The sequence below is a fragment of the Cnephaeus nilssonii genome, assembly GCF_951640355.1.
Source record: "Cnephaeus nilssonii genome assembly, chromosome: 2".
In the NCBI taxonomy this organism is placed as follows: domain Eukaryota; kingdom Metazoa; phylum Chordata; class Mammalia; order Chiroptera; family Vespertilionidae; genus Cnephaeus; species Cnephaeus nilssonii.
The window spans coordinates 3,836,501-3,850,214 of record NC_137073.1 but is presented as its reverse complement, the minus strand read 5'-3'; the positions used below and the strand labels follow the sequence as shown (position 1 = coordinate 3,850,214).

The window sequence follows — 13,714 nt, the reverse complement described above, 5'->3', positions numbered from 1 at the left end:
GAGGACCTCTAGAAACCTGTGCTATGCAATCTCCACCAATGGCGTTCTGAAAAGTAAAGGCTGCTCTCAAACTAGAGGTAGAAGCAAAAAATCAGTGTTGACATGCTTTTCGGAAAGACTGGTAGATTTGGGGTTAGAACCAAAAGTGAGGAATGTGGTTTCCTGCCCAAATCAAGTGCAACTGGAACAGTAATTCACCAAAAGGTTACTGTCCCTCGTTGTAAGATCAGTGTCAAATAAACGTGTGTGAAGAATTTGATAGACAGTATTTTTGGTATTAATATAAATATATTTCACAAATTAAAATGTCCCCATGGAGACAATTTAATGTTAAGAAGTTTGGCTAAGTTTCCTTGTATTTTTTATTTCTCATTGTGATAATCAGGTTTCTGACTTCAGGAGATCCTTGTACTTTGTGTCCTGTTTCTCTTTGTACCTCTGGCTGGGGTCCTGCAGCAGGAGTATTAAGGGAAAGTCTATTGAAAATGCACATTTTAATAGGAGCAAACAATAGGTAGGATGTTTTGGAAGGCCCCATTGACTTCTAAGAAACGTTGGCTTATAAGAGCAATGTAAGAAGTGTGTCTTGCTTTTTAATAGCCTCAACCTCAGTATAGGGCAATTACTGGCACATAGGTGCTTAATAAATATTGAATCAATGAATATTAATACGTAAATGAAACGATGCTTTGCAAGCCCCATCCATATATATGCCCTTAGAGACCAGCTTCTAAGGTCACAGGCCACTGCTCCAGGAAACCCCTCCTTCCGGGGCGAGGGTGGGCGGAGGCGCGGGCGGGGACCGGGCGCCACCCCGCCCACCGGGCCGCGCGCGGGCTTTAGGACCAGCGCAACCGGAAGCAGCTTGGAGGCGGGGCTACGGGGGACCTTCGCGCGTCCCGGCGAGGCACCGGCGCCAGCGGGAGGGTTGGCACCACCGCGGCGGAGCAGCGCGCTTCTCGCCGGCGCCCTGCGCGCACATGGCGAGCCCGGCGCAGCCAGCCCCGCGCGGCGGCGGAAAGCGCAAGGGGAAGGCGCAGTATGTGCCGGCCAAGCGCGCCCGGCGCGGCGACGGCGCGGGCCCGCGGCAGCTGGAGCCCGGGCTGCAGGGCGTCCTCATTACCTGCAACATGAACGAGCGCAAGTGCGTGGAGGAAGCCTACAGCCTGCTCAACGAGTATGGCGACGACCTGTACGGGCCGGAGAAGGTAGGGCCTGCGCCGGGGCTACCGTCAGGCTTTTGAACCAGGCAGGCCGCCCGCCTTCAGACGCATGCGCGAGCCCTGCGCCTGCGCGGGAGGGGCGTGGCCTCTCACGTCCCGCCCCCTCGCGCTGTCCGGTAGCGGAGCCGTGCGGAGCCCTGGGCGGGAAATGCGGCCTTCGTGCACTGGCTTCCGGTTATTGACCGCGGCGGCCCCCTCCTGCGGCCCCCTCCTGCGGCCCAGGCTGGTCCCGGCCGCCTGGCGAGGTGTGTTCAGCCGGACCCGAGGCTAAGGAGGTGCAGGGGAGGGCCCGCGGTCACAAGGAGCAAACTTGATGGCCCGCACGGATTCCGCCCCTGGTACCGCCGCCTGAGCACCTTGCTGTGGGAATGGCTGTCCTAATTGGTATCTCCGAAACGGGGGGTTAGTATTAGTTCTAGTGATTTCCCAAATGCATGTGTAAACACATTTTCAAAGTAAAACCTTTTGTGCCAGTAGCACTTCAAATTTAATGCCCCGTCGCAGTTTGCAGATCATTATATTCTTGGCTTAGGATCTGGACTAACAAATGCATGGACACCCCAGAGTTAAATGAAGGAGGGCTGGTACCGAGGGGCTCGGGCGTGGGCACAGCATGCCATTTTATTCTGCTGACTTAGGTAACAAAGAGAATAATGGTGGTACTTCTGAAGGTTGACTAAAAAGTTGCTTATGCACATAAACTACCTCCTGATATATACGGTAAAGGCCCCAGAAACGTGCGCACTTACTAGTGCCTGATTGGCAACTCCATTGAGGAGGCAGAGAACTGGGCAAGTAGTGCCTGTCCTTTCTGCTCTGCCACCTAGAGCAAGTTCCTGAATTGTTTGTTTCCTGTTCTTCATTAGAATACAAATAACCGTTCTTAATTCCACAACAACATGGCCTAATCTCACCCAAGGGAGAGTGTCATTAGGCACAAAGGTATCTAGGGATGGGATGAAGGTCCACCCTGGAGTGATTTATCTGATGATCATATTTCTCTCCGTCCCTGACTGTTAGGGTGTTTTTGGAAGCATTTTCAAATGATAAGCACCACAATCCTCCTTTTGGAAGAAGTGATGTCTCAGTATCTTAATGAAAAGTTTTGTCAATATTGAGCTGTCTGCCACTGGGGGGTTCACATAAGTTTATTACAGCTTTTCACATGAGCTGTTAGGCTTCTCTGCTCATTAGTTTTATGCAAACAGTTTACAGACAAGGATCAGCAGCCCTCTGGAAGCGAGGGAGAGGACGACGACGATGTGGAGGCCGCCTTGAAGAAAGAACTTGGTGACATTAAAGCATCTACGGAGATGAGGCTGAGAAGATTCCAGTCGGTGGAGAGTGGAGCGAATAATGTCATCTTCATCAGGACACTTGGGATAGGTGAGTCTGGCCAATACGCCTTGAGATCACTGACCCTCTAACATCTGGACATCGCCCTGTCACAGAGCTCTGGCTCCCTCTACAGTCTCAGCACGAGGCATACCGAAAGGCAGAATGGGGTGGTGGACACAGCATTGGCTCAGGAGTAGAAACTTGGGTTTGCCATTTTCTTTGTATATAACAAGTACATGTGCTGTCTAAAAGGGGCAGCCGCTACCCAGCTCCAGCCCATTTGGAATGGCTTCCGACTCTAGGGAATGTGGTCCTGGTAGGGCCACATCTTCCGATTTTTCAAAAGAAGTTGGAATTCTGGAGAAGTTTCTAGAGTTTTAAATGCACTTAACTAATTTAAACGTATTGAAAGCACTGAGCAGCCCCAATCAGATTTGTGTATTATTAGGATGTGACCTAAGGACTACCGCCTGACCTTGTGCAGGTCATGGTCTGGGGCTCCTCTAAGGTCTGAGATCTGGATTTATGTACAAACTTAGCTTCTGGATTAATGAAATCTTTTTAAGTGATTTGCAGATTCTTGCTTGTTTTTGTAAAATGTGTACTATTTAATGTGTGTTACTTAGATAGTTGCCATTTTTTATAGGAAAACAGTATGGTTTTATCATTGAATAAGTCAGATATCATAAAAATGTAGCTCCGTTATCTTCCTGAACAGTTGTTTTTGGTAAAAGCAGTAATGCTGAAAGTTAAAATACTAGATATGGTATTAATACATAGTAGGCATTGAAGACATACTAGTTGGAAAACATGGTTGGTTAGACTTATTTAAAATTCATTATGATCAATTCTTATACTCTATTGTCAACTTACGTCACTGACGATGAAAATTCATTTTAGAGAGTTTGAAGAGGCTTTAAAATGTCTGAAAACTTAGATTCTCAACTTGTCTGTTTCGTGCTGTTTTTTCCCCCTTTTCTTGTAGAACCTGAGAAACTAGTACATCATATTCTCCAGGATATGTACAAAACCAAGAAGAAGAAGACCCGGGTTATTCTACGAATGTTGCCCATCTCAGGCACATGCAAGGCTTTCTTAGAAGATATGAAAAAATATGCAGAAACTTTTTTGGAACCCTGGTTTAAAGCTCCAAATAAAGGGACATTTCAGATTGTATATAAAGCTCGAAATAACAGTCATGTGAATAGAGAAGAAGTTATCAAAGAATTGGCAGGTAAATTTCTCTTAGTGATTTTACATTGGTGTGCAAGGTAATTCTTGTTCTTGTTTGTACGAATTTTTTTAAGGAAACTCCACACTGTTTTCCAAAGTGATTGCACCAATCTACGTTCCCACCAACAGTGCTCCCTTTTCTCCACATTTTCAACAGCTCTTGTTGTTTATTGATTTATTGATGATATTGATGATAGCCATTCTGACAGGTGTGAGGTGATATCTAATTGTGGTGTGGTTTGCATCTCTGATGATTAGTGACGTTGAGCATCTTCTCATGTGTCTATTGGCCATCTGTGTGTTGTCTTTGGAGAAGTGTCTACTCAGGTCTTCTGCCCACTCTTTTATATATGTATATGTGTATGTATATATATATATATATATATATACATATATATATATATATATTGATTTCAGAGAGGAAGGAAGAGAGAGATAGAGAGATAGAAACAATAATGAGAGAGAATCATTGATTGGCTGCCTCCTGCACGTCCCATGCTGCGGATGAGTCCGAAACCCAGTCATGGGCAGTGACCGGGAATCAAACTGTGACCCCCTGGTTCCTAGGTTGACCCTCAACCACTGAGCCATGCTGGCTGGCCCCACTTTTAAATTGGGTTGTTTGTTTTTCTGGTTTTCAATTGTCTGAGTTCTTTATAAATTTTGATGTTAATCCCTTATTGGACATGTGATTATGCTCTCCCATTCTGTAAATTGTCTCTTCATTTTGCTGTACAAAAATTTTTTAGTTTACTGTAGTCCCATTTGTTTATTTTTTTCTTTGTTTTCTTTGCCCGAGAAGAGGTGTCGGAAGAATATTGCTACGAGAAACATCCGAGATGTTACTCCTATGTGTTCTTCTAAGGGTTTTATAGTTTCGAGACTAAATTTATGTTTTTAATCAATTTTGAGTTTATTCTTTTTTTTAAAAAAAAAAATATATATATATTATTGATTTTTTTACAGAGAGGAAGGGAGAGGGATAGAGAGTTAGAAACACCCGTGAGAGAGAAGCATCGATCAGCTGCCTCATGCACCCCCCTACTGGGATGTGCCTGCAACCAAGGTACATGCCCTTGACCGGAATCGAACCTGGAACCCTTCAGCCCGCAGGCCAATGCTCTATCCACTGAGCCAAATCTGTTAGGGCTTGAGTTTATTCTTATGTATGAAGTAAGAAAGTGGTCTATTTTTCTCTTCTTTTCTTTTCTCTTATTTCCTTTTCTTTTCCTTTCTTTTCTTTTTTTGCATGTATTCATCCAATTTTTCCAGCACCATTTATTGAATAGACTGTTTTTGTCCCATTGTACATTTTTGCTTCCTTTATCAAAGATTAATTGACTGGATAGGGGTGGGTTTATCTCTGGACTCTCTCTGGTTCCATGATCTGTGTCTGTTTTTATGCCTGTGCCATGCTGTATTGATTTCAATGGCTTTGTAGTATAGTTTGATATTAGGTAGTGTGATACTTCCCACTTTGTCTTCTTTTTTCAAGATATCTGTCGCTGTCCTGGTCCATGTGGCTTAGTTGGTTGGAGTGTGGTCCCATGCACCAAAGGGTTGTGGGTTCGGTTCCTGGTCAGGGCACATATCCAAGTTGTGAGTTTGATCCCCAGTCAGGGTGCATATGGGAGGCAGCCGATCGATGTTTCTCTGTTACATCTATCTTTCTCTCTCTCCCTCTCCCTTCCTCTCTCACTAAAATCAGTTAAAAAAAATAAAAAATTTCTGTCGCTATTTGGGTCTTTTGTGTTTCCATACAAATTTTTGGATTATTTGTTCTAGTTCTGTGAAATATACCATTGGAATTTTGATAGGAATTGTGTTGAATCTATAGATTGCACGGTATATATTTCTACTTATTAGTATCTTCTTTCTTCAATGTTTTATCATTTTCTGTGATCTCCTTGGTTAAATTCATCCCTAGGGCCCTGGCTGATGTGACTCATTTGGTTGGATAGTCAACCCATGGAGTTGATTCCCAGTCAGGTTGTGGGTTCAACCCCCAGTTGGGGCAAGAATGGGAGGCAACTGATTGATACATGTCTCTCACAGCCATAGTTCTCTCTCTTTCTCTCCGCCTTCCTCCCTTCCTCCCTTCCTCCCTTCCTCCCTTCCTCCCTCCCATCTCTCTACCCCTCCCTTCCTCCTCCTCTGGAATCAATAAAATAAAATAAATTTATTCCTAGGTATCTTTTATGCAGTTGTAAGTGGATGTGTTTTTAATTTTCCTTTCTGATAGTTCATTATCTATATATATAAAAGCCTAAGTGACCGTTATGACCAGTTGACCAGTCGCTATGATGCGCACTGACCACCACGGGGCAGACGCTCAACGCAGGAGTTGTCCCCTGGTGTCAGTGCGTTCCCACAGTCACCCTCCCACGGCCGGGCAACCTACCCCAGCCGAGCGGCCGGCCAGCCTCCTGTGGCCTTCCCCCCCGGCTGGCAGGCCCCAATTGGGACTGGGCGAGAAGGCCCTGATCGCCGGCCAGGCCTAGGGACCCTACCCATGCACAAATTCGTGCACTGGGCCTCTAGTTGTCATATTAAATGCAACTGATATTTGGGTATTTATTGTGTATCCTGCTACTTTACTGAATTCATGTATCAGTTTTAGTAGATTTTTGTGTGTGGAATATACAGGGCTCTCTATATACAGTATTGTGTCATCTGCAAATAATAACAGTTTTACTTATTCCTGTCCAATTTGGATGCCTTTTATTTCTTGTCGGATCACTGTGGCTAGGACTTCTAGTGCTATGTTGAATAAGAGTGGTGAAAGTGGACATCCCTGTCTTTTTTCTGACTTTAAGGGAAACACTTAGTTTTTCCTTATTGAGTATGTTGTTGGCTGTGGGTTTGTTATATGTGGCCTTTATTATATAGAGACTAGTGGCCCAGTGCACAAAATTCATGCACATTAAAATGGGATTAAATAGAGGAAATATTTTAATATTGCTATTTGCCCTTTCTCTATAATAGAAGTGTCAGAGGTGAAAGAAAATTAGTAAAATGCATATGAAAATCTTCTTCCTGTCAAAGTCTGGGGTGCACCACCAGTCAAGTCCCTTCCCACCCATGTGCACCTCAAAATTGCGCGAGACCCAGATCTGGCCGTCCCCCATTCCCCCTACCCCCATTGGGCTAGATCCAGACCCGGCCAGTCCCACACTTGTCAAGCCCCGCCGGGCAAGGGGTGCAGCCTCAGGTCCCACAGCCCGGGCCAGGGTGGGGGGCCCGCCTTGAGGTCCCCCATCAAGCCACGTCGGGTGGGGGACACGGCCTAAGATCTCCTGTCAAGCCCCGCTGGGCGGCAGGCTCAGCCTCAGGTCCCCTGTCAAGCCCCACAAGGATGGGGGGCACAGCCTCAGGTCCCCCGTCAAGCCCCACCCGGCTGGGGGCGCAGCCTCAGGTCCCCTGGCCTGGTGCCAGGATAGGGGACGCAGCCTGAGGTCCCTCGGCCCAGCACCGAGGTGGGAGGCACACCTTGAGGTCCCCCGTCAAGCCCCACCCGGCGGGGGGTGCGGCCTCAGGTCCCCCAGCCCGGCGCCAAGGCGGGAGGCACAGCCTGAGGTTCCCCAGCCTGGTGCCAGGGCGGGGGACATGGCCTGAGGTCCCCTGTCAGCCCCACAGGGCAGGGCGGGGGTGGGCAGCCTCAGGTCCCTGGTGATTGCTCGTTAAGGGAACTTGGTCTCTGCTGTGGGCCCAGCCATCTTGTGTTACGGAAACCCCCTGCCTCCGCTGTGGGTGCCGCCATCTTTGTGGCAGAGGTATGGTCAATTTGCATATTCCCTCTTTATTATATAGGATATGTTTCCTCTGTTTCCACTTTGCTGAGAGTTTTTATCATAAATGGGTGCTGGATTTTGTCAAATGCTTTTTTGCATCTATTGTTATAAAGAATTGCCCTATGACCCAGTGATTCCACTTCTGAAAATATGTCCAAAGGAGCCCAAAACACTAATTCGAAAGAATATATGCATTACCATGTTCATTGCAGCATTATTTACCATAGCCAAGATATCAAAGCAATCCAAGTGCTTATCAATAAACAAGTGTATAAAAAACCTATGATACATCTACATAACACACAATGGAGTACTACTTGGGTCGTTCTTTTTGCAACAGCTTGGATGGATCTAGAGCAGTGGTTCTCAACCTTCCTAATGTCGTGACACACAGGTTGAGAACCGCTAGGAGCGTCGCCTAAGACCATCAGAAAACACAGATATTTACATTACGATTCATAACAGTAGCAAAATTACAGTTATGAAGTAGCAAAGAAAATAGTTTTATGGTTGGGGGTCACCACAACATGAGGAACTGTATTAAAGGGTTGCGGCATTAGGAAGGTTGAGAACCACTGATCTAGAGGATATTATGCTAAGTGAAAAAAGTCAGACAGAGAAAGACAAATACCATATAATTTCACTTATATGTGGAATCTGAAGAACAGAATAAATCTAAAGAGACTCATAGGTACAGCGAACAGAGCGACGGTTGATAGAGGGGAGGGGTTGGAGGACTGGGTGAAAAGGTGAAGAGATTAACCCTTTGCACTCGCTTGCTTTTTTCTCGATTCCTTTATTCTAATGCTAACCGTGTCGAGTCACACTCGACATCCGAGTGCAAAAGGTTAAGTACAAATTGGTAATTAAGAATAGTCACAGGAATGTAAAGCACCACGTAAGGAATATAGTCAACAATATAATTATGATAAAAGGGTAATATGCTAACTACCGGGAGACCTTCCAGATGTGTTTCCGGACAAAGCCATGATGGTGGGGCCGAGGCAGAGGTGGTTAGGGGCAATCAGGCCAGGAGAGGAAGGCAGTCGGGGGTGATCAGGTCGGTGGGTGGGTGGGGCCAGTTGGGGGTGATCAGGCCGGCAGGGGGGGCCAGTTGGGGCGAGCAGGCCGGCGGGAGGGGGGGCAGTAGGGGACGAGCAGGCCAGTGGGGGGGGCAGTTGGGGGCAAGCAGGCTGGCGGGGGGACAGTTGGGGGCGAGCATGTCAGCAGGGGGGCAGTTGGGGGCAAGCAGGCCGGTGGGGGGGGGGCAGTTGGGGGCAAGCAGGCCGGTGGGTGGGGCCAGTTGGGGGCGAGCAGGCCGGCGGGAGGGGGGGCAGTAGGGGACGAGCAGGCCGGTGGGGGGGGGCAGTTGGGGGCAAGCAGGCCGGTGGGGGGGGGGCAGTTGGGGGCAAGCAGGCTGCCGGGGGGACAGTTGGGGGCGAGCATGTCAGCAGGGGGGCAGTTGGGGGCAAGCAGGCTGGCAGGGGGGCAGTTGGGGGTGAGCAGGCTGGCATGGGGGGGCGGTTAGGGGCGATCAGGCAGGGAGGCAGGTGAGCAGTTAGGAGCCAGTGGTCCTGGATTGTGAGAGGGATGTCCGACTGCCGGTTTAGGCCCGATCCCACCGGGCCTAAACCAGCAGTTGGACATCCCCTGAGGGGTCCCAGATTGGAGAGGGTGCAGGCTGGGCTGAGGGACACACACACACACACACCCTCGTGCACGAATTTCGTGCACTGGGCCACTAGTATGATTATGAATGAGGTCAGGTGGGTAATATCGGTGGGGGTTGGGGGGACCATTTCATAAATTATGTGTTTGTCAAACCACTATACTGTTTTTCTGAAACTAATACAGAATAATATCAAATGTAAACTATAATTGAAAAAAATAATTTTTTAAAAATAAGTTTTTAAAGGTTTTTAACCTTTTACACTCGGATGTCAAGTGTGACTCGACACGGTTAGCATCGGTAGTAGCTCGAGAAAAAAGCAAGCGAGTGCAAAGGGTTAAGGCTTACATTTTTTAGTGTAGAGCAAATGTATTAAAATGTCTTTAAAATAATATCAAACCTAACTGATTTCAGTATATTGGATATGAGGTTTTCTGATAGTTAGATATTCAGTCTTTTCCAAACCAAGATTGAATTTTTCTTTGGAAAATAAGTACTCTTATTAAATGTCACAGGGTTTCATTTGCATTTATTTTTTGAAAGAGTTCAGGGTATGTGACAGGCCTGTGTGGAAGAGTGGCCTTGTATGTGTTTTGGTTTAACAAGTCCCAGGCAGAGAGATGAAAGAATGTTTTTGTATCCATGAAGCTTCACAGTATCCTCTCTTCTTTCTGTTACAGGAATAGTAGGATGCCTCAACTCAGAAAACAAAGTGGATCTTACCAACCCACAGTACACAGTGGTAGTAGAAATCATTAAAGCTGTCTGCTGCCTGAGTGTTGTGAAAGATTACGTGTTGTTCAGGAAGTATAATCTCCAGGAGGTGGCCAAGAGCGCTCAGGACCCGCGGCCGCTTGACCCCAAGCAGGCAGCCCAAGCAGGAAATGGAGAAGAAGCTAAATTGGAAGCTGGTGACAGATCAAATCAAAATGACCCAGCAGAAGGAAAAAATAGCCACCAGGTACCAGAGAATAGTGAGGAGCAGGGGCAGGCAAAACCTGTATCTGAGACACAGGTGGCAAATGAGGGAGAAGCTAAACCTGAACTTGCAAGTCAAGTCACAGAAGGATCTGAGTCAAATGAAAAGGACCTCTTATAGGAAAAGAAGTCATTTGATGTTGGAGGTGAGTTTCTCTACTGGGATTCTGTGAGCTGTTGCTGGGGTTCCATATAAAATTGCTACTGAAAATTTTGTTTTTGAACTTCTCGTGCTTACATAACGCCGTGCTCACAAGGAGCCGCCCTGCTGACAGTTTCCTTAGAGCAGTGGTTCTCAACCTTCCTAACGCCGCGACCCTTTAATACAGTTCCTCACGTTGTGTTGACCCCAACCATAAAATTATTTTCATTGCTACTTCGTAACTGTAATTTTGCTACTGTTATGAATCATAATGTAAATATCTGTGATTTCTTTTTTTTTCCTTTTTTTTTTCCTATATTTTGTTGATTTTTTACAGAGAGGAAGGGAGAGGGATAGAAAGCTAGAAACATCGATAAGAGAGAAACATCGACCAGCTGCCTCCTGCACACCCCGCACCGGGGATGTGCCCGCAACCAATATACATGCCCTTGACCGGAATCGAACCTGGGACCTTTCAGTCCACAGGCCGACGCTCTATCCACTGAGCCAAACCGGTTTCGGCAATATCTGTGATTTCTGATGGTCTTTGGTGACCCCTGTGAAAGGGTCGTTCGACCCCCAAAGGGGTCACGATCCACAGGCTGAGAACCGCTGGTTTAGGGACTAGTGAGCATGTGTTGGCAAACCACACTAGAAGATTTGGATGGGCGAGGGGAATAGACGGCTGCTAATGCAGGTGAGGCTGGGACTTCTCTACATGTCCTTACGTACTTAGAATGTCAGCTCCTAATAGGTTGAAGTCAACTTGAAAGGATGATAAGAGCATTCAAAGTATCATTTTGGGGAACAGGATAGGATTCTGGTGCCTTCATCAGACTTGCTCCAAGTCAAACATTATTTTTATTTCAACAGTGCAAGACTCTGGGACTTGGAATTAAAGTGGCCGTACCTGCACCTGCAGAGCTGGGTTCCTTTAATTTCGTGAAAGCTGCTACTACAGGAAGATCCAGGTGTAGTCGTTTGTTTCACTCCCCACTGTGTGTGTTTATGTTCAGGAGACCTGAGTGTGACCAGAGCGACCTCCCAGCTGGAAGGGCTGTGTTCTGTTGGAATCTGAGTTCATCCAGTGAGACTCGTTTTCAACGTTACCAACCTCATGTTCGCTGACATTTGAGCATGTTATTCTATAAGTGATGAGGTTCCAGGTTAGAATTGAATGCTTTCTTTAAATTTTCCTTTTAAAAAAATTATGACTGTTTTAAAAAGTACCCCGTGGTGTTGTGGTCCAGTAAACTTGTTTTGCTCTATGGAGAAACGAGCGTTAAACTTGATACTTTCAAACATGTTTCTCTAACATTAAACACGATTTCTGAATGTTATTCTTACTTGCATTGCTTTTGGTTTTACTTGTACTGATTTTGGTACAGCCAAATATCGAGCTTGTTTTTTTATAGTTCCTGATATTTTTAGAAAAAATCAAAATAAAATTGTTCCATAAAGATTGGTGTTCTGTACTTTTTTTCTCTTTCTGCCTCTTAATAAATCTCTTGCTTTATAAAAGACATAGCACAAAAGATGTTTATATGTCAAATTGTCTTTTATATCTATAAAAGGCTAATATGCAAAGTGTCCCCTCCAGAGTTCAACCGGGAGGCCGAAAGTTCGATTGCTTGCTATGACATGTGCAGACCATCAGGAGGTGGCGCGGAACATGGTGGGTGACCTGTGGCAGCGGCAGGGCACTGAGGGAGCGAGGGAAGGAGGAGGCAGGAAGGTGGGGAACCTGATAGTCCCTGATTGCCGGCCAGGCCTAGGGACCCTACCCGGTACATGAATTTTGTGTACTGGGCCTCTAGTGTATTGATAAAAGTTATTACATTGTCCTAAAATGTAAATATACAAACATTTATTTATTTATTTATTTATTTTTAATATATTTTATTGATTTTTTTACAGAGAGGCAGGGAGAGGGATAGAGAGCTAGAAACATCGATGAGAGAGAAACATCGACCAGCTGCCTCCTGCACACCCCCCACCGGGGATGTGCCCGCAACCAATGTACATGCCCTTGACCGGAATCGAACCTGGGACCCCTCAGTCCGCAGACCGACGCTCTATCCATCGAGCCAAACTGGTTTCGGCCAAACATTTATTTTTAATAATTACTTTTAAGTGGTCCAAGTTTCAGATATTTTATAGTGAATTTACTTCAGAATGATAACTAGTAATATAGTACTTAAATTTACTTACTGGCTTTTGAATTACATGTTTAGTTCTTGTTTTAACATTAATATTTTATTCCCTCTTAAAGAATTAGTAATATAGGAGGAAAAAAAGGTGGCAGAATAGACAGATGGGTCCTGAGGCTTATCCAGGAGCAGAAAGAAAGAACAGCTGAGGGTTGAACTAGGAGTGTTTGTTCTCAAGCTAAGGGACAGCTGAACTTCAGGAGAAGTTGGGGGACTGCTGGACGGGGTTCCCCTGACTGGGCAGCCCCCACTGAGGCTGTGCCTGGGTCCCTTCCTGGAGCTACGGGCTCGGATGGGAAACCTCACCATCTTGCAAGGGAAAGTGGATCCTGTCGGAGGGCTGAAAATCAACAACTGCGGCGACCGCCAAACAGCTGTGAGCCCCAGAACATGGGTCCCAGATGTCACGAATGCTTAGACACAAAGGAGCTCTTCACTCCACCACGGAAAGGTCAGATTTCGCGGGGATAGGGTAAGGCAGGGGTCCTCAAACTTTTTAAACAGGGGGCCAGTTCACTGTCCCTCAGACCATTGGAGGGCCGGACTATGGTTTAAAAAAAACTATGAACAAATTCCTATGCACACTGCTCATATCTTATTTTGAAGTAAAAAAACAAAACGGCAAAAACACCCGCATGTGGCCCGCGGGCCGTCATTTGAGGACGCCTGGGGTAAGGTCTCTAGTCCCGGCGGGAGAGAAAAACGTGCGCGCGCACTGCGGGAGCTGGAGGACCAGGGAGGTATGTCCCTGGAGAAGTCCGTGGCTGTTGGGGCCAGTGTGATCCGTGATTGTGGAAGGGGGCCTCAGAGCTGCTAACGGGGGATCTCTAAAGAGCAACCCGTTTTGATCTGATGCGGAGGGATAGCCTGGGAGTTTCAGGGGTGTGCAGTCTGCTTGAAATTGCCCGTCAGCCTCCTCAAACCGGTCTTGAGTGCCACAGAGAAAAAAGGCTAGGGAGGCCTTAGAGTCCTGGAAGTTAACCCAGAAACACTGCCACCCAGAAGCTGAATCACAAATTGACCCTAGAGTAATAAAAAATCAAGGATTATCAGAAATTAAAAAATTGCCTGCTTAACCTTTTGCACTCGGATGTCGAGTATGACTCGACACGGTTAGCATTGGTAGCAGC

At 46.5% G+C, this 13,714-nt stretch overlaps 2 protein-coding genes across 4 annotated transcripts in view; one reads left to right on the top strand and one right to left on the bottom strand.

Annotated features, from left to right (window-relative positions):
• ACSM3 (acyl-CoA synthetase medium chain family member 3) overlaps positions 1-1,618 on the bottom strand; it is a 50,883-nt gene extending 49,265 nt beyond the window's left edge. For all 3 annotated transcript variants that reach the window (XM_079759791.1, XM_079759790.1, XM_079759792.1), the window contains exon 1: positions 1,124-1,618. In XM_079759791.1, the coding sequence (XP_079615917.1) occupies positions 1,124-1,132 (9 nt within the window). In that variant the 5' untranslated portion in view covers positions 1,133-1,618. The remainder of the gene's footprint in view (positions 1-1,123) is intronic.
• THUMPD1 (THUMP domain 1 NAT10 acetyltransferase adaptor) lies at positions 877-11,849 on the top strand. Its single transcript, XM_079759811.1, has 5 exons — positions 877-1,208; positions 2,432-2,609; positions 3,547-3,795; positions 9,935-10,378; positions 11,248-11,849. Exons 1-4 carry the CDS (start codon positions 981-983, stop codon positions 10,351-10,353), a joined length of 1,074 nt encoding a protein of 357 aa, XP_079615937.1. The 5' UTR covers positions 877-980; the 3' UTR covers positions 10,354-10,378; positions 11,248-11,849.
• The last annotated feature ends 1,865 nt before the right edge of the window (positions 11,850-13,714 follow it).